This window comes from Saimiri boliviensis, chromosome 11, assembly GCF_048565385.1.
Source record: "Saimiri boliviensis isolate mSaiBol1 chromosome 11, mSaiBol1.pri, whole genome shotgun sequence".
Lineage (NCBI taxonomy): Eukaryota > Metazoa > Chordata > Mammalia > Primates > Cebidae > Saimiri > Saimiri boliviensis.
In genome coordinates, this window is record NC_133459.1 from 23074414 (window position 1) to 23100572 (window position 26159).

A 26159-nucleotide genomic window follows, 5' to 3' on the forward strand; every position below is an offset into this window, starting at 1 on the left:
AAAACAAACAAATAAACAAACCACCTAGGTTTAACTGCCAATTAATGTCAACATTCTGAATATAAACTTAGTAATGCAGCAATGGCCTCAGGAGCCATTGAGGCATGTAAGACTATTTTTGCCTTTCTGCTAAATGGCCTCAGCTATCGTGCTCTTCAAACCTAAATCTCCTTTGTGTGTGTGCATATGTGGGTGGATGCATGTGTGCACGTGTGTGTGTATTTTGTATTTCTTCCTTTGCCAACTTAGCTCTATTGATGCAGCCCATTTCCTTTAATTTTCTATTATAATTTGTTGTGGCTCAGTACACCAGATAAACTTGTTAAAATTTGTTTGAAATAAGAATAAATAGTTTCCTGAGAGCTTGAATGTTGAGTTGATGAGTCAGGTACATCATCTTTAGTACATGGTCTTGGTGACGTTGGTGCCCAGAGGCCTTTTCTCCAGATGTCTGCTATCAATACAATAGTCACTACCTATACGTGGCTGTTGAGTGTTTGAAGTATGTCTAGTTTGAGTTGAGACGCACTGTAATTATGAAATATATACCAGATTTTAAAGATGTAGTACAAAGAAAATAATGTAATAACTTTTTATGTGATGTGTTGAAACCATTTTCTATACATTCGGTTAAATAACAATAATTATACTTGTTTCTTTTACTTTTTAAAAAATGTGGTCTGCTTCACAAATTTGTGTGTCATTCTTATATAGGGGCCATGCTAATCTGTTTTGAATTGTTCCAATTTTAGTATATATGCTGTCAAAGCAAGTACTCTTTTTACATTTTTAATGTGACTGCTAGAAAATTTAATACAACACTGTGGCCCACATTACGTTAGTTGTAGTTTAGGTAATTTATCTTACTTGATGGTAGTGTCTATGAGTGAGATGGTGGTTGTACTGTAAAAATCTTGAGATCAAGCAGGTGAGATTCTAGCATCTCCTCCTTTGCTTTGGTATAAAAAACTATCACAGTGGTTAGTAGATAGTATGGACCTTGAAGTTGAAACCTCAGTTTTGACACTCCTCAGTTTTGTATGACCTATGACAAATTACTGAGCTCCTCTTAATATGAGTTTCCTCATCAGAAACTCATGTGAAACGTGAGGAAAACAGTCCCTAATTTCATATGGTTATTGTGAAATACATAAAAATAGTTTCATATAGTGCATGTCAACTACAAATACACTACTCAATAAATAGTAGCTTTCAACTTGTTTCCAGACCATTTTGGTGACATTTTGATTTATTCTAGTTGATACTTACAGGGAGTACAATCAAGATAGATCCAGTCAGAAAAAAAGGACTATGACTTTGGTCATTCATTTCTTTTCGCTCACCCTCTTTTTCTTTTTCTTTCTCTTTCTTTTTTTTTTTTTTTGAGACGGAGTTTCACTCTTGTTACCCAGGCTGGAGTGCAATGGTGCGATCTCGGCTCACCGCAACCTCCGCCTCCTGGGTTCAGGCAATTTTCCTGCCTCAGCCTCCTGAATAGCTGGGATTACAGGCACGTGCCACCATGCCCAGCTAATTTTTTTGTATTTTTAGTAGAGACGGGGTTTCACCATGTTGACCAGGATGGTCTCGATATCTCGACCTCGTGATCCACCTGCCTCGGCCTCCCAAAGTGCTGGGATTACAGGCTTGAGCCACCGCGCCCAGCCATCTCTTTTTCTTTTCTCTTCTTTTTCTTTCTCTTTCTCTTTCTTTTTCTTTTTTTTTCTTTCATTTATTTCTTTTCTTTCTTTATTTTATTTCTTGTCATTCAAGTTTTTTCCCCCACTAAAGAATATGTCTTTGATGAAGAGTTTGTAAGAAAAAATGATGGACCCTCTGTAAAAAGAAGAGATGTTGCCTCCAGACAGTCAATATTTTTAATTATTTGGTTTATTAGTTATTCTGAAGAGATAATAGACTTTGATCCTCCTGTTAGGCTTTTGATGAGTGAATGTGAACAAGCAGAACTCCTTTTCATCATGCATCTGTCATGCCTAGATGGAAAGTCTGGTCATTGTACATCTGAAACTTTGTTTTAAAAAGTGGTTCTGGCTGAGATGGTTCAGATTTGATTTTCCTACAGATTAAAGCCTTTGTTTCCATCTTAAGCATATACTTCAAGTAAGTAACGAAAGTACTCAAAAGAAACTGAAGTGACATTAATTCCCTTTGTTATTTCAGCTAGTAGTTTTTGAATGACTACTTTGCATTTATTCAAAAGAAGTTCTATTATATTTAAGCAGTTTGACATTTTGGTACTAATTAGAGACAGCAATGAGATTATTATGTATAAACATTAAAAAATAATTTTCTTAAATCTACGAAGAATAGAAAAAAACATATTAGCTATAAAACGATAAATGGGACACAAGTATATAAAATTAATACCTCAGGCTGGGCATGGTAGCCCACACTTGTACTCCCAGCACTTTAGGAGGCCAAAGTCGGTGGATTGCTTGAGCCCAGGGGATTGAGACCAGCCTGGGCAACATCGTGAAACTCTATTTCTACAAAAAAAAAAAAAAAAAAAAAAAAAATTAGCCATGCATGGTGGTGCATGCCTGTAGTCGCAGCTACTTGGGAGGCTAAGTTGGGAGGATCACTTGAGCCCAGGAAGTCAAGGCTACAGTGAACCATGATTGTGCCGCTGCACTCCAGCCTGGGCAGCTGAGCAAGATTTTTGTCTCAAAAAAATAAAATAAAAATAATTTCCTTTCCCTATCTCTCACCAGATCTGTTCTGAGGTAAACAATGTAATTTTGGTTTATAGCCCTCCATACCTGAGCAGTATTTTCAAGATGTAAATGCCAGGGTTATAGATCTGTGGTGTCTCCTAAAGGGGTTTATTTCCCTTTCCATCCCCCAGCAAAGTATAGGCCTACCTATACTCCCATCTTGAGGTTTCCTTGACCTAGTTGCTCAAAGCAGAGATGTAGGAGTTACTTAATTTCTTTTCTCTCACTTTCCACATACGAACTATCCACAAATCTTTAGGATTATGCTACCCCAATTCAATTTAACACACACTTTCTTTTCATATCCACTGCTTTTACCTAATCCAAAGCACATTTCACCACAACTACCTTAAGAGACCCCCCAGCTTCAATTCTTTATCAGGTTGATGCCTCCAGCCTGTTTTCCACATGGCAGAGTGTTATTTATTGTCTTAAATGGAAATCAGATTTTGCCCTCATATACCTCCACCCATCAAAAGCCTTCAGTGGTATCCTGTTACCCTCTTCTGGCATTCCTTACCCCCTTTCCCCTCCCACCAGTGGAAGCTCCATGAAGTCAGGAATATGTTCTTTGGCACATACTGTTTTACTGAGCACTTAACCACATGCTGGACTAATATATATATATTATTTTATTTTATTTTATATTTTTTTGAGATGGAGTTTCTCTCTTGTTGCCCAGGCTGGTGTGCAATGGCACGCACAGCTCACCGCAACCTCTGCTTCCTGAGTTCAAGCCTTTCTCCTGCCCCAGCCTCCCAAGTAGCTGGGATTACAGGCATGTGTCACCATGACCAGCCAATTTTGTATTTTTAATTAGAGGTGGGGTTTCTCCATGTTAGCCAGGCTGGTCTCAAACTCTGACCTCACATGCTAGGCAATATTTTAAGAGCTTTTCATCTATTAATTCATTTATATTCATAATAACTCTGTGAAGTAGATATTCTTCCAACCATTTTACATATAAGACAACTGAGGCCCAGAGAGGTTTAAGTAACTTACCCAATGTCATATTCATGCTTAAGTACAAGTATATCAAATCAGGTACTCTGTGTTCAGTCCTTGCTATTAAACTTTGTATTAAATGGTTTTTTTCCTACACAGTAGGTACTTGGTAAACATTTGTTAAAAGAATGAATACATTGTTCCCTTTTTGCATAAAATTCTAATACTTTAATTTGGTCTAGAAAGTCTTTCATGATCTGGCCTTACCGACACCACTTTCTCATGTAATCATAGCAGTCTTGTCACACAGGCTCTTTGCATGGCTGTTTCCTTCTCATTCTTTATGTCTAAGAGGTATTCCATGGTCATCTTATCTAAAGTAGGTACTCCTTGTCCTCTCTGAGTACTTTGTTTCCCTTTAGGCAAATCACGATTAATTGTTAAATAAATGGTATAGGCTTGCTATTCCCTGGGAGTTTGTGAGAGATGCAGAATCTTGGTTGTCACCCCAGATTTACTGAATCAGAATCTGCATTTTTACAAGATCTCCTAATAAGTCCTGTTGACATCAGAGTTTGAGAAGCTGGGATAGAAATTGAAAGGACAGGTAATTGAATTATTGGAGGTGAGACTTGAGCTTGACCTGAAGCACAGATGTGGCAGTGAGCATTTCAGCTGGAGGATAATGTGATTGTAGTCACATAAAGGTCCAGATATATGTGGCCTTATTGTACAGAATGAATGGGAGTCAGGGTGGAGCAGTGCTGCTGGTCCTCAGGGACATCAGCGGGGAAGTAATTTTTAAAGACTATTGTACACTTTATGGTTTTTATTTTTATTTTTTTATTTTATTATTATTATTTTTTTGAGACAGAGTGTCGCTCTTGTTACCCAGGCTGGAGTGCAATGGCACGATCTCAGCTCACCGCAACCTCCGCCTCCTGGGTTCAGGCAATTCTCCTGCCTCAGCCTCCTGAGTAGCTGGGACTACAGGCATGCGCCACCATGCCCAGCTAATTTTTTGTATTTTTAGCAGAGACGGGGTTTCACCACGTTGACCAGGATGGTCTCGATCTCTTGACCTCGTGATCCACCCGCCTCGGCCTCCCAAAGTGCTGGGATTACAGGCTTGAGCCACCGCGCCTGGCGGTTTTTATTTTTAATGAAACTATTGTATTAGGTAATTGATCATAATTTGGTCTTTTACCAAAAGCAACAGCAACAGATAACCTTTGAAAACTACTGGAAGGTGAATCATCTCTCCCATTCAACATTTGAATGACTTTTCAATTCACAGTGACTTAGACTAAAGCAAGAGAACATCAGGTGTACTGTTATAAGCTGAACTACCAACTCAAAGGAGAAGCTACTGGCAAGCCCATAAAACTGAAGTTCACAAAACCGTGATTTATTGGGAGATGTTTATGTCACTTTTGAGAAAATATTAAACAGGTGCTTTTTAAATTGTGGTAAGGTTGTGGGGTTTATTTTGAGTTTCATTGTATCCTGAATTGAAATTTAGTACCTCTAGAGTATTCTGAAATTCTTGAATGAATCAGATTAGACTTTGTACACTACAGGTAATACAAAGGCAGAAACCATTTCTTCTCTTATTCATCACCAGGTCTCTGGTGTTCAGTGTAGGTCCTCACATGACTGGTGAATGAATTAAAAAAATTTTTTTTTAGGCCGGGCGCAGTGGCTCAAGCCTGTAATCCCAGCACTTTGGGAGGCCGAGGCGGGTTGATCACGAGGCCAAGATATTGAGACCATCCTGGTCAACATGGTGAAACCCCGTCTCTACTAAAAATACAAAAAATTAGCTGGGCGTGGTGGCATGTGCCTGTAATCCCAGCTACTCAGGAGGCTGAGGCAGGAGAATTGCCTGAACCCAGGAGGCGGAGGTTGCGGTGAGCTGAGATCGCGCCATTGCACTCCAGCCTGGGTAACAAGAGCGAAACTGTCTCCAAAAAAAAAAAAAAAAAATTTTTTTTTTAATTTTAAAAGATTGATTTCTATCTGCCCTTGAAGGTAATACATAAGTGATACAGTAAAAGTGAGCTATAATACAGTTAGAAACCATTAGGACTGAAGTGGAAACTAGATTGATAATTAAAAAAACACTTTATTTGGAAATAATTTTATACTTACAAATTGCAAGCATAAGAGGTTGGACGCAGTGGCTCTGTAATCTCAGTGCTTTGAGAGGCTGAGGCAGGAGGACTGTTTGAGCCCAGGAATTCAAGACTAACCTGGGCAATATAGCAAAACTCAGTCTCTACAAAAAAGTAAAAAATTAGACAGGCATAGTGGTGTTTACCTGTAGTCCTAGCTACTAGGGAGGCTGTGGTGGGAGGATCACTATAGCATGGAGAGTTCAAGGCTGCAGTGAGCTATGATCGCACCAGTACGTTCCAGCCTGGGCAGCAGAGCAAGACTCTGCCATAAAACAAAACAAAACAAACAAAATTAGTTCAAAGGATACTCCTTACCCAGGTTTACCTATTGTTAACATTTTACTCTATTTGCTTTATTATTTGCTCTTTTTCTCATAAGTTGCATACATTGTGACATTTTATCCCCAAATACTTCAGTATGGATTTCCTAAGAGTAGGAATATATCTTGTGTTTGTAATGTTGTTACATTACAGTTACAACTTCAATAAATTAATCTTGCTCCCTATCTTCCTTCTCCAGAACAGAAAACTAAGACCTGAAGAGGTTAAGTGACTTGCCCTCTGGTTAGATAGCTTCTAAGTGAAAAACCCAGCTTACTCTGCTAGTCAGATACTAGTCCTGGTCCCTAATATCACAGCAGAATCTTTTTTTTTTTCCCTGACAAGCCAAATCATTTAGAATATAATATAGTAATAAAAATTTGTGGCCGGGTGTGGTGGCTCACGCTTGTAATCCCAGCACTTTGGGAGGCTGAGGCGGGTGGATCACCGGAGGCCAGGAGTTTGAGACCAGCCGGACCAACATAGTGAAAGCCCGCCTCTACTAAAAATACAAAAATTAGCTGAGCATGGTGGCACGTGCCTGTAATCCTAGCTATTTGGGAGGCTAAGGCAGGACAATTGCTTGAACTTGGGAGGCAGAGGTTGCAGTGAGCTGAGATTGTGCCATTGTACTCTACCCTCGGTGACACAGCAAGACTGTCTCAAAAAAAAAAAAAAAAAAAAAAAAAAACTGTAATTATCTTCTGAACTAGATACAACTGTCCACCAGCACTCGATCTATAAAGGACTTTGGATTACCAAAATTGTCCTTGACGTTATATTTGGCTTAGTTTAAGTATGTCCAAGTTTAAGGCGTGATAGTGTGGAGGGAATAGACTGTTATTTACCAAATTTGACCCTAACAAACAGTGACCAGTTACTGGCCTACAAAGAGTTGAGTCCAAAAGGCATCATGAGGAATTCAAAGTTTAACCATGGGGCAAATCTCTTTCCAGTTTTGACTTTTTTTTTTTTGAGATGTAGTCTCTCTCTCTTGCCCAGGCTGGAGTGCAGTGGCGCAACTTCTGCTCACCGTACCCTATGCCTTGTCGGTTCAAGCTATTGTCCTGCCTCAGCCTCCCAAGTAGCTGGAACTACAGGCGCCAACCACCATGCCCAGCTAATTTTTTTTGTTTTTAGTAGAGACAGAATTTCACCGTATTGGCCAGGCTGGTCTCAGATTCCTGACCTTGTGATCCGCCCTCCTTGGCCTCCCAAAGTGCTGGGATTGCAGGTGTGAGCCACTGTGCCTGGCCTTTTTTTTTTTTTTTTTTTTTTTTTTAATGTGTTTTTCCTCTGTCAGTGTGTGAATGTTTACGAAAATATGGTCTATGCACCAAATACATCCAAATTACAATTGCTTTAAGTACTTGTTAAAAATTACAGATTTCTGGGTCCCACCATAGACATACAGAATCAAAGTATCTGGAAGTGGGACGTGGTAATCTGCGTTTTAAACTTTTCCTCTCTGTGATCCAGGGTGGAGTGCAGTGGCATGAGTGGCTCACTGCAGCCTTGCCCTTATGGGCTCAAGTGATTCTCCTACCTCAGTCTCCCAAGTAGCTGGGATCACAAGGGTGGGCCACCATGCCCAGATAACTTTTGTATTTTTTGTAGAGACATGGTTTACTTTGTTTCCCAGGCTGGTCTGAAACTCCTGGGGTCAAGCTATCTGCCTGCCTCAGTCTGCCAAAGTGCTGGGATTACAGATGTAAGCCACTGTGTCCAGCCTTTAAACCCATTTTTTTAAAAGAGTTTTTGTGGTATATAAAAACAGCTCCTATATACTTATGTATATTTTGCTTATCTCTCTTTTTTTTTTGTTATAATACAGGCAATGAGTGAGATTTTGTTTATCTTCAGAGTTTTTCCACATTCATTCTTTAACTTGTGTTTTACTCTATTTTCACGTTTTTGATGAGAGGGTTTTTGTTCACTTGCTTTTTTGAAATGAAAGATTCATGTCCGTGTGACAAATATCAAAAAGTATAAGAAGATATACAACAAACAACTCCCCCTAACCCTGTCCCTTAAGTGCTGTGCTGTTCTAAGCCCTTTATATGTATTAACTCATTCAGTTCTCCCAACTATCCAATGAGGTTTTTATTCCCATTTTATAGAACATAAAAACAGGCTCAGTTTTTCAGTCGTTTAACTAGGAAGTAGTGGAGTTGTCTGAGAATCTGGCTCTAAATTAGTAGTCTCAGCCACCATTGTCTGCTGAGCGAGAGGATACCAGGATTAACTAGATTAATATATATGAAGAGCTTGTTTTGAACGAGCAGAGAGATTGTCTTTAATAAGGTAAATGTTCCATGTGAATGAACTCTTAATAGTCTGTCCTGGAATTTCATCTAGCCCTGCTAATTGGGCATCCTCATGTAATTTCAAGCTAATAATTTCCTCTCTAAATTGCACAAACTTTTATCTGAAGAGTAGATTTCATGAATTGGTGATGCTGAGTAAGGAAATGGTAGCAACCGAAGTCTTTGCAGTATTCTCTCCTTAGCTGTTTTATTTACCTAGACAGAGCTTGGACACGTAGTAATTCTTCCAGTACATATCATTTGACTTTATTTATCAAGTTAGTTCTGTGACATGGTTATGGCCAGGAAACAATAATCTTTGCATGGCCAGATTTTTTGACACATTAAAGGACATCTTTGCGTTTTTCTATTTAGTGAACTATTTAAACTTACAGACTTTTTTTTAAGCATCAGATCATAATCTGTGTCAGTTGGAATAATTTAATGTGGAAGATATTTAGATTTTTCTTCCCTTCTCTCATTGTTTTCTGAAAGAATAAAGCAATCTAGGGATTCTAATGACTAAGTGCTTGAACTGAAGAATCTATTCTTAGGCCTTGAGTTCTTTGCATGGTGTGTCTTTAAGTCAAGTAACATTTTAAAAACTCTTACCATGTGCCAGAAACTATATGTACCCTAACTTATTTGATTCTTACAATAACATGGTATATAGTAAGTTAAGTTTCACAGATGTTAAGTTACTTACTGAAGATTACACAGCTAATGAAGTAGTGAAGTCAGGATTCAACCCTAGATGTGTGTAATTCTAAACTGTAGTTTCCCACATGCTCTGCAAACCCTGTAGAAGAACAGCTTATAAAACCTCTAGACTCCAAACTTGGTTCCAGCATGTGTTAGCAAAAATTCTGAAGAAATAGGCCGGGTGTGGTGGTTCACGTCTGTAATCCCAGCACTTTGGGAGGCCGAGGCGGGCGGATCACAAGGTCAGGCATTCGAGACTAGCTGGCCAATATGGTGAAACCTCGTCTCCACTAAAAATACAAAAATAAGCTCAGCCAGGTGGCGGATGCCTGTAATCGCAGCTACTGGGGAGGGTGAGGCAGGAGAATTGCTTGAACCCAGGACGAGGATATTGTAGTGAGCCGAGATCGTGCCATTGCACTCCAGCCTGGGTGACAGAGCGAGACTCCCAACTCAAAAAAAAAGAAAAAATCCTGAAGAAATAGGTAATAGAAGCCAGGCAACTTCGCTCATTTATTACGTTGTTTTGTGACTTTTAAGTTAATCTAAATCGAAGTGACCATTTTGTCTATTCAGACAGCTAGTTTAGATAGAATTCATACTAAAGAAAATGAGGTATTAAAGTTTTAAAGTTCATTCTTTAATAACACATTACTCTCTATGCTCCCCAGAAAATGTGTCGAGGAAAGTAATTTAATGGTCAGAAACCTGTTGTTACCTTCAGATCCTAACTTCTCTCTCTTCCCCCAGTCATCACCACGACTTACCCTTAGTTCCGTAAACATAAGAGAAGAATGAAGTTAAACATTTTCTTAGCTGTTTAAAAATCTGACTGTTCTAAAGATTGATTAAACTAGGTTTTTTCTTTTCTTTTTCTTTCTTTCTTTTTTTTTTTTTTTTTTTTTTACAGTCCAGAGGTCTTTATTTATTTTTAAGCACCTATTACGCCGTGAATTCATAAGGAATAGGTTCCAGCAGCTCAGGCTCCTTCCCATTGGTTCTCACAAAGTGTGCTTCTCTGGGTGGGCAGGCTGGCGCTTCAGTTGAACCCAGGTACCTTTCTCTTTGGCTTTTTTCTTTTTCTGATCATTTTCCTTCACACGTTTTAGGAAGCTATCTTGGCTCTTAGAGTGCTTGATGTGCTCATTACGCACATTAATTCTCTTGGCAAGAATCTTGCCCTTAACTTGTTTGTTTACAACAATGCCAACAGCATGCTGGGTAACATTGTAGACTCTTCCAGTTTTGCCATGATAACATTTGTGGGCATTCCTTTTTGCACAATACCCATTCCCTTGATGTCTACAATATCACCTTTCTTATAGATTCGCATATTATGTGGCCAAAGGAACAACTCCATGTTTTCTAAAAGGCCTAGAGAACATATATCAAGTGCCTCTCCTCTTTCCCTTTGTGTTCGTCATTTTGGCGAATTACTGGAAGATGGCAGTTCTGGCTGAAAGGCTAAACTAGGTTTTCTAAGTGAGCAGTTCTTTAATCTTGACCTAGTAAAACATTAAAATATTTGGCATCCGTCATTGACCCCTGTTCTGCAATATAGGAGTTAATTCAGCAGTTTCTGATTAAATACCAGTGTTAGGCAATTCAAGAATTACCGCAGAGGTGTGAAGGGAAGAGGGTGAGGCTAGTGAGGAATATCCAGACAGCAAGGTAAAGAAAATACTCTTTTTGTAAGAATAAAACCCAGTGCTTGCAAAAATGCTGACAACCCAGGCGGGGAAAAAGAAGAGTAAAACCCAAATGAATGCTAAGACTCATTGTCTAGAGACTTTTGGTTATTGCTGTCAATGGGATTAAGTTTTCTCTTTGATTATTTGAGTTTAATATATATTTCTATTTTTACTTTTTGGAGACAGGGTTTCACTGTCAGCCAGGTTGGAATGCAGTGGTGTAATCATGGTTCACTGCAGCCTTGACCTTCCAGGCTCAAGTGTTCCTCCTGCCTCAGCCTCCTGAGTAGCCTAAGACCACAGGCATGAGCCACCCAACCTGGCTAATTTTTAAAAAAAATTTTGTGGAGGTGGGATCTCACACGTAGCTCAGGCTGGTTTTCTAATTTTTAAGAAAATGTAATAGACATGTATGTTTTTGTTAATGAAATCGTAACTTTAAAACTATGTAATCCAAATTAAAATCTTCTGCCAGGTGTGGTGCCTCACGCCTGTAATCCCAGCACTTTGGGAGGCCAAGGCGGGCGGATCACAAGGTCAAGAGATCGAGACCATCCTGGCCAACGTGGTGAAACCCCGTCTCTACTAAAAAAAATACAAAAATCAGCTGGGTGTGGTGGCTCATGCCTGTAGTCCCAGCTACTCAGGAGGTTGAGGCAGGAGAATTGCTTGAACCTGGGAGGCAGAGGTTGCAGTGAGACGAGATCATGCCACTGCACTCCAGCCTAGCGCCTGGTGACAGAGCAAGACTCTGTCTCAAAAAAAAAAAAAAAATAATAATAATATTCTTAAGCATGTGTATATTTATATTTATAATCTGTATGTTTATATTTTAAAACAACTTATTGGATATAATTTATATACCATATAATTCACTCATTTAAACTATACAGTTCAGTGGTTTTTAGTATATTTATAGAGTTGTGCAACCATTACCAGGTTTTATTTTTTATTTTTTATTTTTTTGGAGAGGCAGAACCTATTGCTCAGGCTGGAGTTCAGTGGCGTGATCTCGGCTCACTGCAGCCTCTGCCTCCAGGGTTCAAGAGATTCTTCTGCCTCAGCTTCCCAAGTAGCTGGGACTATAGGCATGTGCCACGGTGACCAGCTAACTTTTGAATTTTTTTTTTTTTTTTCCAGTAGAAATAGGGTTTTGCTGTATGTTGGCCAGGCTGGTCTTGAACTCCTGACCTCAAGTGATCCACCCGCCTCGGCCTCCCAAAGTGCCGGGATTACAGACATGAGCCACCATGCCTGGCCACCAAGGTCTAATTTTAAAACATTTTGATCACCCCAAAAAGAAACCATGTACCCATTTGCAGCCACTCTTCTTCCCCATCCTCAATTCTTAGCAACAACTAGTCTACGGTCTGTATGAATTTGCCTATTTTGGGCGTGTCATACAAATGGCATCATATATAGTTGTCCCTTGGAATCCACAGGGGAATTGTTCCAGGACCCTTCTGTGGATGTAGAAGCCCATTATAATTGTCCCTGCATCTGCGGGTCTGCTTCTGTGGATTTGAAGGGCCAGCGCTGTGTGGTCTTTTGTTCCTTTCACTTAGTTTATTCAAGTTACAGCATGTATCCATTCTTCATTGCTTTTAATGGTCAAATAATGTTCCACTGTATGGATATGTCACATGTTATGCATTTTTAATTTTGCTTTTAAATCTAATACTTCTGAGAGACTTCTGCTTCTGGGAATATAAAATTTCCTGCTTTTTTGCCTCCTTATTCCTGACTTGGAGCTAAAAAGAAACCAGCAACCAGGACACACTAACAGGCATTGAGAAAAAAAAAAAAAAAATCCAACAAAATCCTGTTGCCTCTTGCCAAAGAAAGAACCAGGGAAGGGACAGCCTAAGCAAGACCACAAATTTTAGATAATAACTGCTCTACTGTAAACACCACAGAAAAAGTTGTGGCTCCATCCTCACCCATACCAGCGAATGCTGAATGGGTGGCCTAGGCTTCCATCTTCTGGTAGTAGTCTATAAATTTAACAAATCTTCTACTGATGGGCCCAGGAAGTCTTTAGTGGTTTGCTATTGTAAACAATAAGGCCTCAGTATCCCTCCCTCTTGTATCTTTGGACATCTATATGACTGTTTCTACAGAATAAACTTCTAGATGTAAAATTATTGGGATGATAGCATCCAGTGAAGCCTTCAGAAGTGGCAGTTTAGATGGATGACCTCAAAACATGGAAATAGGCCAGGCGTAGTGGCTTATGCCTGTAATCACAGCACTTTGGGAGGCCAAGGCAGGCGGATCACCTGAGATCAGGAGTTCAAGACCAGCCTGGCCAAGATGGTGAAACCCCGTCTCTACTAAAAATACAAAAATTAGCTGGGCGTGGTGATGTATGCCTGTAATCTCAGCTACCTGGGAGGCTGAGACAGGAGAATCTCTTGAACTCATGAGGCAGAGGTTATAGTGAGCCAAGATCTTGCCATTGCACTACACAGCCTGGGTGACGGAGCAAGACTCCGTCTCAAAAGAAAAAGAAAACAAAAACCATGGAAATATATCAGAAGTATTACATTTCAGTGTACCTTTTCTCTGTTGTTGAGACTAGGTAATTTTTATTATTCTACCTTCCACTTTACTGATTCTTTCTCCAGTCCCCTTCATTTGGCTTTGGAGCCCATCTGCTGAGTTTTTGAATTCCTATTGTATTTTTCAGTTTTAAAATTTCCATTTGGGTCTTGTTTTCTTCTTCCTCTTCTTCTTTACCTTCCTGACATGTATCTTCTATTTTTTTGCTGAGGCTTTCTTTTTTTTCATTTGCTTCAAGCAGATCATTCTGTATGATTCTTGGTATGACATGTTCAGTTGAAACATGGACATTTTCATATTATGTTAAGAGACTCTGGATCTTGTTTAATCCTTCTCTTTAAACTTCTGACACTCAGGTAAGAGTCCTTTAACATTTCTGTGGAGGGAAAAGGAGAAGGGAGATGGCATTGCTTTGTTATAACCAGGTGAAGACAGAAGTCCTAGTGCCCCATGGATTGTCTCATTTTTATTTTTTTGAGACGGTGTCTTGCTCTGTTGCCCAGGATGGAGTACAGTGGCACAATTTCAGCTCACTACAATATCTGCCTCCTGGGTTCAAGCGATTCTCTTGCCTCAGCATCCCAAGAAGCTGGGATTACAGGTATGCACCACCACACTCGGCTAATTTTTGTACTTTTAGTAGAGATGGGGTTTCGCCACGTTGGCCAGGCTGATTTCGAATGCCCAACCTCAGGTGATCCACCTGCCTTGGCCTTCCAAAGTGCTGAGGTTACAGGTGTAAGCCACTGTGCCTAGCCCCATATTTAAGTTGAATACTTTCTGCTTTCAGAATGCAATTTAAATGAAAAGAAAAATAAATAAATTTAATACGTCTGAGAGACTTCTGCTTCTGGAAAGACAGAATTTGATGGTAGTGAGTTTCTTAGTTTTTTGCTTTATATATCTCAGACTTAGGGCCAAAGAAGCCAGCAACCATAGTGAAGAAGGCTCCTTATTACTGCTGGGGTGGGGGAATGGGAGTTCCAGCTCCCTGTGTGACCTCTCTGATACACTAGTGGAGATGGCCTCATTACCAGTGGTTGGTGTTCAAAGTCCTGACTCTGTTAGGCCTCCTCTCCTCCTCTGACCCCACTCCAGGGGCAGGGACCTGGCAGGGTTGAAGGTCCTGGTTTCCTCCCTGACCTTCTCTGGCAGTATTCTGGCAGAGATATTACAGCCTCTAGAGAATTGGCTACATTAAGTTGGAAATAAAATATATAATTTTTTAAAAAAGTTATATATAGTGTGATCACTTTTTTTTTCTCTTCTTTTCTTTTTTCCAGATGGAGGCTCTCTCTATCACCCAGGTTAGAGTGCAGTGGAGTGATCTCTGCTCACTGCAACCTCTGCCTCCCGGGTTCAAGTGATTCTCCTGCCTCAGCCTCCCGAGTAGCTGGGACTGCAAGCATGCGCCACCATGCCTGGCTAATTTTTTGTATTTTTAGTAGAGATGGGGTTTCACCGTGCTTGTCAGGATGGACTCGTTCTCCTGACCTTGTGATCTGTCAACCTCAGCCTTCCAAAGTGCTGGGATTAGAGGTATGAGCCACCGCACCCGGCATGATCAGATTTTTCAAGGAATGAAGTAGTATGGGCTGGGCACGGTGGCTCACACCTGTAATCCCTGCACTTTGGGAGGCCAAGGTGGGAAGATCACTTGAGGTCAGGAGTTTGAGAGCAGCCTAGGCAACATAATTAGACCCCCTTCTCTATTAAAATAAAAAAAAGTAGTATGTACATAGAAAATAAAAACGTAGAATAAGAAGTAGCAAGTTATTGAATGGTTCAAGGGTAAGGGAACTTTGACTTTCTATAATGTTTCAGTTTTTATTTATTTTAAAAATAATTAGTGTATATTGCTGTTAGAAGCAGTGAAAAGTATTTTTTAAAGGCATACTTTTCTTAGATGCTATCTTTAGATATCTATATGCTAATTTTTATACTAATACAAAACTGGATATAGAATAAACGTATCCTGGCTCCCAGTGTAGGATGTTTTCCATTATATCACAGTGCCCTCAGTCAGCTGTAGCAATAGGCTGTATTCAGTGTGGTTCATGCTAAACAGGGTAATTTGAGTCTATAACTTTGTTGAAATGGAATTTTATATATAACTTGGATTAAAGGAGAAAGTTTTTGACTTACGAATTCTAGAAATTTGAATTTTTTGCCAGGCACAGTGGCTCACACCTGTAATCCCAGGACTTTGAGAGGCTGAGGCAAGTGGGTCACTTGAGGTCAGGAGTTCGGACCAGCCTGGCCAACATGGTGAAACCCCATGGTTGAAAAATACAAAAATCAGGCCTGGCACAGTGGCTCATGCCTGTAATCCCAGTACTTTGGGAGGCCAAGGCAAGTGGATCACCTGAGGTCAGGAGTTTGAGACCAGCCTGACTGACATGGTGAAAATCTCTACTAAAAATATAAAAATCAGCTGGGCATGATTGTGGATGCCTGTAATCCCCAGCTACTCGGGAGGCTGAGGCAGGAGAGTTGCTTGAACTTGGGAGGTGGAGGTTGCAGTGAGCTGATATCATACCATTGCACTCCAGCTGGGTGCCAAGAACAAAACTCCATCTCAAAAAAAAAAAAAAAAAAAAATTAGCCAGGCATGGTGGCACATGCTTGTACTTCCGGCTGCTCTAGAGGCTGAACCTGGGAGGTGGAGGTTGCAGTGAGCTGAAATCATGCCACTGTACTCCAGCCTGGGCAACAGACTGAGACTCCGTCTTAAAAAAAAAAGAAATTTGAGCTTTTTCCACAATTTTACTCTGTGTGTGTGTGTGTGTGTGTGTGTGTGTATTATATATATATGTATATTAAATAGTGACAGGGTCTTGCTCTGTTACCCAGGCTGGAATGCAGTGGTATAATCATGGCTTGCTGCAGTTTTGAACTCCGGGCTCCAGTGATTTCCTACCTCAGCCTCCTGAATAACCAGGACTATAGGAGTGTGCCACCACACTGGCTGAGTTTCTAATTTTTTGGTTGAGATGGGGTTTTGCTTGGTTGCCCAGGCTGATCTCAAACTCCTGGCTTCAAGTGATCCTCTTGCCTTGGCCTTCCAAAGTGTTGGGATTACCAGCATGAACCATTGTGCGTGGCCTTTTTTATACTTTAAAAAATTTTCAAAAATAAAATAACAATGTTTCATCTGACTAGTAGCTCTCAATTGTCTAATGCTGTTAAAACTTTGGAAAAATTGTTCATGGTGTTGTTTCTTACATGACTTGTCATTAGTGGTATAAAAAAAGGACTTTTCCCAGGTCTGTGTTGAAGAATATGCATCCTTTTATTTATGTGTGCATGAAGGAAAGTGCTTATTAGGAGTATGAGATATGTAACAAGCTTCTGATGTACGTGAAACAAAAGTCAATTTACTTTGCTAAATAATTATAGAGAAAGGAGGCAGTCAGTCACCTGTGAAAGGAAGGGGGCATTTGTATCCTGACCAGGTCTTCATGAACTGAGATTCTTTTGCCAATGCTCGAGGACTGGTTCTGCAGACTATTGTAGGAGATTATGTATGGTGACTGATGTGTAGCCAGTCCTCATTCATCTTTAGCCTGCTTTTAGTTTAATGTGTTTCTAAGTTCCTACATGTAACATCTTTTTAAAAAAAAAAAAAAAAATATATATATATATATATATATATATACGGAGTCTTGCTCTGTCATCCAGTCTTGTCTGGCTAGAGTGCAGTGGTGCGATCTCAGCTCACTGCAACCTTTGCCTGCCCGGTTCAAGTGATTGCCCTGCCTCAGCCTCCTGAGCAGCTAGGATTGCAGATGCATGCCACCATGCCTGGCTAACTTTTTTTATTTTAGTAGAGACAGGGTTTCACTGTGTTAGCCAGGATGGTCACGATCTCCTGACCTTGTGATCTGCCTGCCTCAGCCTCCCAAAGTGCTGGGGTTACAGGCGTGAGCCATTGCGCCTGGCCCTGTAACATCTTTATTGTGTCTTCTGTACCAACTTAATGATTTTAACACTGTTTTGACAGGCAGCTTGGAAAATTTTAGTTAATTTTACAGATTAAATGGAGAAAGATAAAGACCTTGAGTCAGAGTCAGACTAGTTCTTTCTTTTTTTTGAGACAGAGTTTTGCTCCTGTCACCCAGGCTGGAGTACAATGGCACAGACTTGGCTCACTGCAACCTCTGCCTCCCAGGTTCAAGTGATTCTCCTGCCTCAGCCTCCCAAGTAGCCGGGACTAGTCATGAGCCACCACACCTGACCAATTTTGCATTTCTAGCAGAGACAGGTTTTCTCCATGTTGGTCAGGCTGATCTTGAACTCCCAACCTCAGGTAATCCACCCGCCTCCACCTCCCAAAGTGCTGGGACCACAGGCGTGAGCCACTGTGCCTGGCCCAGACTGGTTCTTTGTCTACCAAAGTACTAGTTTTTTTCCCCAGTAAGTCTCAAATTTGAATTATGAAGCTAATTGGAAAGGTGTAATGTATTAACATTTTTTTGTCTGTAGTAAATTCACTTGTATTATCAGTGTTCCATGCTATTAATAGTCAGTGTTTTCAAAAAGGCAACTTTGAGCACCAGTTTGTTATATAGTAGGATGATTTAGTGCTGTAAATTGATTTATATTCTGAGAATCAAATATCATCCTGACCAGTGTTTCTTAATGTATCCAGCAGGTCGGTGCTTCAATTTGGAATCTCCTTGAGTGCCTATAACAAAATAAGGATTCCTGGGCCCCATCCCAGGAGTTCTGTTGAATCAGAATCTCTAGATATGAGGCCTGGGGGCCTTCATTTTAAATGTTTTCCTTAGGTTATTTGTAATCACACTAAAATTTAAGAACTAGACCTTTTTTTTTTGGGAAGTACATTTTTGTACAAGTTGTATGTAGCATTAGGAATTAGTATTATTCTGCCCTCAAATTCTGTATATTTTGTTACTGATAAGGAATGATTGTTTTTTTTTTTTTTTTTTTTTTTTTTTTTTTTTTTTTTAAATCAAGCTCGGTTGTAACTGTCCCATGCTGTCTGGTTAGGATTCTAGAATCCTCTTTATAAGCCCATGTTTTTTGTTTTTGTTTTTTAAACTCCCTTTACCTCTCTATTAGTTTAGGAATTAATGACTTTTTACTGATTTAGCATTTTACTGAAATGCTCTGAATTTTTTGAGAGTTACTTTAGGATAAACAGTACATTTACCAGCATCTTTGAATGACTTATTGGAGAGTTATTTCTGGCACTCTCCATCGACGTCATGGTCAACAGGCTGTGTTGATCTCTAGCAATGTCAGAACGTTCTCTTCCAGCATTCCAGTTATCTCTCCTTCCCATCTCTCCTTTTCTTTCAGCCCATCTTCTCTTTCTAAACTTGGGGCCGATTCCATGTCTTTGCTATCATGAATAGTGCTGTAGTGAACATAACGTATGCATGTGTCTTTATGGTAGAGTGATTTATATTCCTTTGGGTATGTACCAAGTAATAGGATTGCTGAGTTGAATGGTAGTTCTGTTTTTAGCTGTTTGAGGACTTGCCATACTGCTTTCCACAAAAGTTTAACTAATTTACACTCCTACCAGCAGTGTATAGTGTTTCCTTTTCCCTGCAACCTTGCCTGTATCTGTTTTTTTTTTTTTAATCTTTTTAAAAATAGCCATTCTGGTGTGAGATGGTATCTCATTGTGGTTTTGATTTGTATTTCTCTAATGATCAGTGATATTGAGCTTTTTTTCATATGCTTGTTGGCTGCATGTATGTGTTCTTTAGAAATTTTTGTGTTCGTGTCCGTTGCTCACTTTTTAATGGGTGTGTGTGTGTGGGGGGGTGTGTTTCATTTGTTTGTATTGAGACAGAGTCTCTGTTGCCAGGCTGGAGTGCAGTGACACAATCTTGGCTCACTGTAACCTCTGCCACCCTGGTTCAAGCAATTCTCCTGTCTCAGCCTCCCAAGTAGCTGGGATTACAGGTGTGCGCCACCATGCCCGGCTAATTTTTGTATTTTTAGTAGAGACAATCAACCGAACTTGATTTAAAAAACAAAAAACAAACAAACAAAAAAACACTCCAATCATTCCTTATCAGTAACAAAATATGCAGAATTTGAGGGCAGAATAATTGGCCAAAACCATCCTTTTGGCCAAGATGGTCTTGATCTCTTGACCTTGTGATTTGCCTGTCTTGGCCTCGCAAAGTGCTGGGATTACAGGCATGAGCCACTGTGCCCTGGCAGTTGTTTGTTTTATACTTGTAATTTTGTTTCAGTTCCTTATAGATGCTGGATGTTAGACCTTCGTCAGATGCATATTTTGTAAATATTTTCTCCCATACTTTAGGTTGTCTATTTACTCTATTGATAGTTTCCTCTGCTGTGCAGAAACTCTTAAGTTTAATTAGATCCTATTTGTCAAGTTTTACTTTGGTTGCAATTTTTTTTTTTTAAATTGAGTTGGAGTCTCACTGTGTCCCTCAGGCTGGAGTGCAGTGGCTCGATATCAGCTCACTGCAACCTCCGCCTCTCGGGTTCAAGTGATTCTTCTGCTTCAGCCTCCTGAGTAGCTGGGACTCCAGGTACATGCCACCATACCTGGCTAATTTTTGTATTTTTAGTAGAGACAGGGTTTTATTGGCCAGGCTGGTCTCAAACTCCTGACCTCATGATCCACCCGCCTCGGCCTCCCAAAGGTCTGGGATTATAGGCGTGAGCCACCGTGCCCAGCCACTTTGGTTCCAATTGTTTTTGTCATCTTCATCATGAAATCTTTGCCAGTTCCTATGTCTGGAATGGTACTGACTAGGTTGTCTTCCAGGGTTTTTATAGTTTTGGGTTTTACATTTAAGTCTTTAATCCACCTTGAGTTGACTTTTGTGTATGATGTAAGGAAGTTTTAATCTTCTGCATATGGCTAGCCAGTTATCCCAACACCGTTTATTGAATATGGAGTCTTTTCCCCATTGCTTGTTTTTATCAGCTTTGTCGAAGATCAGATGGTTGTAGGTGTGTGGCCTTATTTCTGGGGTCTGCTTAAGGGTGGAGGGTGGGAGGAGGTAGACGATCAGAAAAAATAACCATTGGGTACTAGGCTTAGTACCTGGGTGATGAAATAATCTGTACAACAAACCCCTGTGGCGTGAGTTTACCTATATAACAAACCTACACATAATACCTCTGAACCTAAACTAAAAATTTAAAATAAGCAACAACAACCTTGATGCACACATGATGGGACTAAAAAAGATTCGTGCCACTCTGAGTTTTAGGAAAATCTACCTTATCATTGAGCTTCGGAAAGCCAGCTGTGCTATTCATTAAGTAGGATTAGGAATAGGTATATGGGCCGGGCGTGGTGGTGTTTGCCTGTGGTCTCAGCTACTGGGGAGGCTAAGGAGGGAAAGTTTTTTAAGTCCATGAATTTGAAACTGCAATATGCTATGATTGTGCCTGTGAGTAACCACTGCATACCAGCCTGGGCAACATAGTAAGATCCTATCTCTAATTGAAAAAAAATAAACGAAACAGGATATGGGATGTTTATAATAAATATTTTTTGGAGACAGGCACACCTACAAGTTTCCCTTTTTACTTTGCCTTATAAAGAATCCTGTCTGATAGAATGAAAAATGATTTTTGCATTTCATAAATCCATTACACACTTTGCCTTTGCCTTGAGGCAAGGCTATATGTACACCCTAGGAATTATTGTTCTGTCCAGCATAGCAGCCATTAGTCACATGTGGCTATTTAAATTATAAAAACGTATTGTTTATGTTTTAAATGATAAATTATACTCATGCTGCATATGCCAGTGGTCTCAAAAGATTTTAATTTGTATTTCTATTCTACCTTTTCTATGTTTAGATGTGTCTAGATGTACAGATAACTTACCATTATGTTCCACCTGCCTACAGTATTCAGTACGGTAACATGCTGCGCAGGTTTGTAGCCTAGGAGCAGTAGGCTATACATACCATGTAGACTAGGTATGTAGGGCAGACTATATCATCTAGGTTTGTGTAAGCATACCCTAGATGCTTGTACAATGCCAGAATCGCCTAACAGCATATTTCTCAAAATGTGTTCCTATCAGTAAGTGATGCATGACTGTAATTTAAAATTAATAAAACAAAAATCAGTTCACTTGAACTAGTCCCATTTTAAGTACTCCCTAGCCAAATGTTGCTAGTGGCTACCATATGGGACATTGGCAATATGGATCATCTTAATCATTGCAGAAAGTTCTCTTGGGCAGTGCTATACTAGACTGAACTTTTTTTTTTGAGATGGAATCTTGCTCTGTTGCCCAGGCTAGAGTGCAGTGGCATGATCTTGGCTTGCAGCAACCTCTACCTCTCAGATTCAAGCAATTATCTTGCCTCAGCCTTCTAAGTAGCTGGGACTACAGGTGCCCGCCACCACACCCGGCTAAATTTCTTATTTTTAGTACAGATGGGGTTTCACCATATTGGCCCGTCTTGAACTCCTGACCTTGTGATCCAGCTGCCTTGGCCTCCCAAAGTGCCGGGATTATAGGTGTGAGCCACTGCACCCAGCCCTAGACTGGTCATTTTTAAGAAAAGAAACAGGCTAGCATTAGCTGGGTGCAATGGCTCATGCCTGTAATCCCAGCACTTTGGGAGGCTGAGAATGGCAGATCACTTGAGCCCAGGAGTTTAAGACCAACCTGGATAACATGGTGAAACCCTGTCTCTACTGAAAATACTAAAAATTAGCCAGGATGGTGGTGTGTGCCAGTGGCCCTAGCTGCTTGAGAGGCTAAGATGGAAGGATTGCTAGAGTCTAGGAGGAGGAGGTTGCAGTGATCCAAGATCACACCACTGTACTCCAGGCTGGGTGACAGAAGGAGACTCTGTCTTAAAAAAAAAAAGAAAAAAAAAAGGCTAATGGAAGAGCAAAATAATAAAGACCTAAATTTCTTAAAATTCAGAAAAAGATATGTTAAATATCATCACTTTGACCTTGTTTTTTAATGTTTAATTCTGTTTTCCAGGCTGGCAGTGATGGTGAAAGCATAGGAAACTGCCCCTTTTCCCAGAGGCTCTTCATGATTCTTTGGCTCAAAGGAGTTGTATTTAGTGTCACAACTGTTGATCTGAAAAGGTAAGACATGGTCGCAGTTTGCAATCAACTTAAGCTGAACTGTCTTTTCAGTTTGATCCTATTTTAACTTTGATGGTATGTATTCTCTAAAGGAAATATATTAAAGTTCTGCTAGTTTATGGACAAACTTAACTTGTATATACAAGTCACACTGTCAGTATACTACTGCATGTGGCTACTCAGTCTTTTAGGAACTTTTGTATGTTTACCTTAAATTTTATCAGCAGCACCAGGAGCTAAGTTTTATTCTGGATGCAGTGAAATCCTTGACTTTTCCAGTTTGAACGTGGAGTCGTGAAGAACTTTCTAAGCAGAATCTTGGCCCTGAATGTGTTAAACGTATGACCTATATAATCTGGATCTTTAAAGACAAGGGTTTTTAGGAGGTTGAATACCATTATTGTCAATTTCATTTACTTTACTTTTTAGGGAATAACAGTAATTTTCTATAGCATGATTTTAATCGTATTTGTTTACATCTATTGTAAAATAAGAGCAATTATCTGTGGCCCCTGACTGTTCTTAAGTGAAGAGTTGTTTGCAGCTTTCTCTCCTGGATGACTTTATGGCTTATTTTCCATAGTGGAGAGGGCCGAGAAGAGCCCTGATGAGTAGAAAGCTCTGTTTTATTCAGGAATGTCTATTCCCTTTTAGCAAACAGGTCTGGGGTGAAGAACATTTATACATCCCCTTCCACAAAAGATTTAAATCAAGGATCAAGAATAGTTGTATTATTGGGAAAATCTAGGGTTTGGCAGTAGATTCCCCTTAATGCAAGTGTTACATGTGATTTGTTATTAAACTTATTTTTAAAGCTATTGTATTAGTTCATTCTCACATTGCTGTAAAGAACTACATGAGACTGGGTAATTCATAAAAGAGGTTTGATTGACTCACAGTTCTACAGGTTGTACAGGAAACATGGCTGGGGAGGCCTCAGGAGACTTAAAATTATGGCAAGAGGCAAAGGGGAAGCAGACACATCTTACATGGCTGGAGAAGGAAAAAGAGAGAAGTAGGGGGTTGTTACACACTTTTAAACAACCAGATCTTGTGAAAACTCACTCGCTATCGCAAGAACAGCAAGGGAAGTCTGCCCTTGTGATCCAGTCACTTCCCACAAGGCCCCTCTTCCAACATTGAAGATGGCAATTTAATATGAGATTTGGGCAGGGACACAAATTTAAACCATATTATATATCAAGTCATGAACAATGTCCAGGAAAGAATAATGACAGCCTATCACTTGATAAAGTGGCAGAATTCATATGTGTTATCCCTCTGAGCATCACATGCTGATAGTTAAACCTGAAAGCTATAATTTCATTTCCAGTTCTATGTTAGTGTACTCAGATTACTGTCATTCCCTTAAAATATATTTTTACTTGCTGCTAGTACATAGATTTGAAATTTTACAGACTTTAAAATTTATTGAAAATAAACCATAAAGTCATCTAGGTAACCCCTTTAGTTATGTATATAAATTCAAGATTGATTACACACTTATAATCGAGTTAAAACTACAAGCTCTTGGGAAGACATTACCTCGTTCATGTTGGGCAGAGATGTTGTAAGAATGAAATAAGTCATGTTACCCTTCTATTACTGTTTTTTTCATACATGCATATATAGAGGAAGTTTCCCAATATAACTCCTAAAAATAGACTGTGCCACCATGCACACACCCTTACTGTGTCCTAAAATACATGAATTTCTCCTATTCCATTTTTGGCTTGGAGCAAGTGAGTTGACTGCCATGCTTTGAAAAAGCCTTCATTGAATAGCTTAATACAGTGCTTAATTGTGATGCATACCAGTAATAGTGCCATAACCGATGGGAATCTGGGTCAGAAAAGGAAGAAAACTCATTATAGCTATTTCAGAGTTGTCTGTTTCTTTTCGTTTAGACTTTTTAAAGGCATTATTCATATAGGTTGATTGATATTTACAGATTTGTATATATATATGTCAAAGTGTATATGTGGAAATATGTGTAAGTGTATATTTTAAGTGCATATGTTAAGTATTTATGTGTATAAAAACTGGCACATGGGAGACAGGCATTCAGGATCTGATAGAAAATATCTAAGAAGATACATGTTTATTACCTAGGACTTTTTGTAAAATCAACAGCAGAGAGCACTTAAAATTGAAGCTTATATTCTTTGGTCTTCTTTAGCAATCATAGGTCTCCAGTAAAGCTAAAAAATGCTTCTTAGGACAATTTAAACTATATAAGTAGTACGTGATAATGAGTCCCTACCATCCCTACCCCCTAGTCATCAACTTCCTCTTCAGAAAGACAATTTATTTTAGGCTTGGTCTTTATCCTTCCAAATCTTTTCTTTTCTTTTTTTCCTTCTTTTATTATTATTATTATTATTTTTGAGACTGGGTCTGCCTCTGTCACCGAGGCTGGATTGCAGTGGCACGATCTTGGTTTACTGTAGCTTTGAGCTCCTGGGCTCAAGTAATCCTCCAGCCTCAGCCTCCCAAGTAGCTAGGACTATAGGCATTTACCACCACACCTGTGTAATTTTTTAAGAGACAAGGTCTCCCTGGGTTGCCTAGGCTGGTCTTGAACTCCTGGGCTCAAGCAGTCCTCTGGCCTTGGCCTCCCAAAGTGATGGCATTACAGATGTTAGCCACTGTGCCCGGCCTCATCCAGATCTTTTCTATGAGTTTACACATTTATAGAACAAAATTTTAAAGACGAGGTACCTCAAGAAAGTGAACATTGGCTCAAAAAAACAAAAACAAAACCCACCAGTATATATGAAAGTTATCACAGAGAAATAAAACATATCTCTAGTACCTTTCATAATATAGTCTTAATCTTAAAACATTAAATGTGACTCTTTTTAGAAATTTGTAGGGGAGAAAATGCCTATAGTGCTTACTTTCCTGCTTTTCCTGGTAATTGCATAATTTAGCGGTGAGAAGTACTTACTCCAGAACAAACCAGTGGAGAACAATAGAACTCCTCTGAGAGTTACTTAGCAGCTCACTGTATGAATTGAAAAGATGGTTGTTACATGACATTTCATCCATAAGAACAAGCCCATTTCTAGTTCTGGCACTGTGTGACACATTCTCTTTGAATCTCTGTTGGCATTAATGACCGTGCTGGTAGTATTCATGTGTCCCTTGTGAGGCTTTGAACAATCTCCCATTACTTGCCTGCCTGAGCAGCCTTAATGGTTGAGTGGGAGTCATTTCTAAACCTAATTTTCTGTTCATACTGCAATTTAAAGAACGTTTAGATTTTAAAAAGCGCCCAGGCTTCAGAAAGAATTTCAATTTTTTACATCAATGATTTGAACAAAAGCTTCAGATAATATAAGTGAAAATATTAAAATTGGGGGCATAAAGATGTTCTGGCATGTCATCAGTTGGAAAACAACCATGGCATAGTATAGAAAGTTTCAGGAGTAAGACCTGGCTGTGTATGAAGAGAGCCCTATCACTGATTTCACTGGGACCTTGTGCAAGCTGCCTCATCTTCCTTGGAGTCAGTTACCTCATCTTTAAATTCAGGAAAAAGGAAGGGAAAAACCTTCACTTTTGTAATAGTTTAAAACATTGCCATGGAACTTTGAAACTGATAGTTATGGATATCTTAAAAGGCAG

General features: G+C 39.6%; 1 protein-coding gene and 1 non-coding gene across 2 annotated transcripts in view; one reads left to right on the top strand and one right to left on the bottom strand.

Annotated features, from left to right (window-relative positions):
• The window catches only part of CLIC4 (chloride intracellular channel 4), a 99683-nt gene that overhangs the window by 37702 nt on the left and 35822 nt on the right, over positions 1-26159 (top strand). The window contains exon 2 of the mRNA XM_039473541.2: positions 22420-22529. Coding sequence (XP_039329475.1) covers positions 22420-22529 — 110 coding nt within the window. The remainder of the gene's footprint in view (positions 1-22419; positions 22530-26159) is intronic.
• LOC120366160 (U6 spliceosomal RNA) lies at positions 670-772 on the bottom strand. Its single transcript, XR_005580908.1, has one exon. It is a non-coding gene; the product is annotated as a U6 spliceosomal RNA (small nuclear RNA).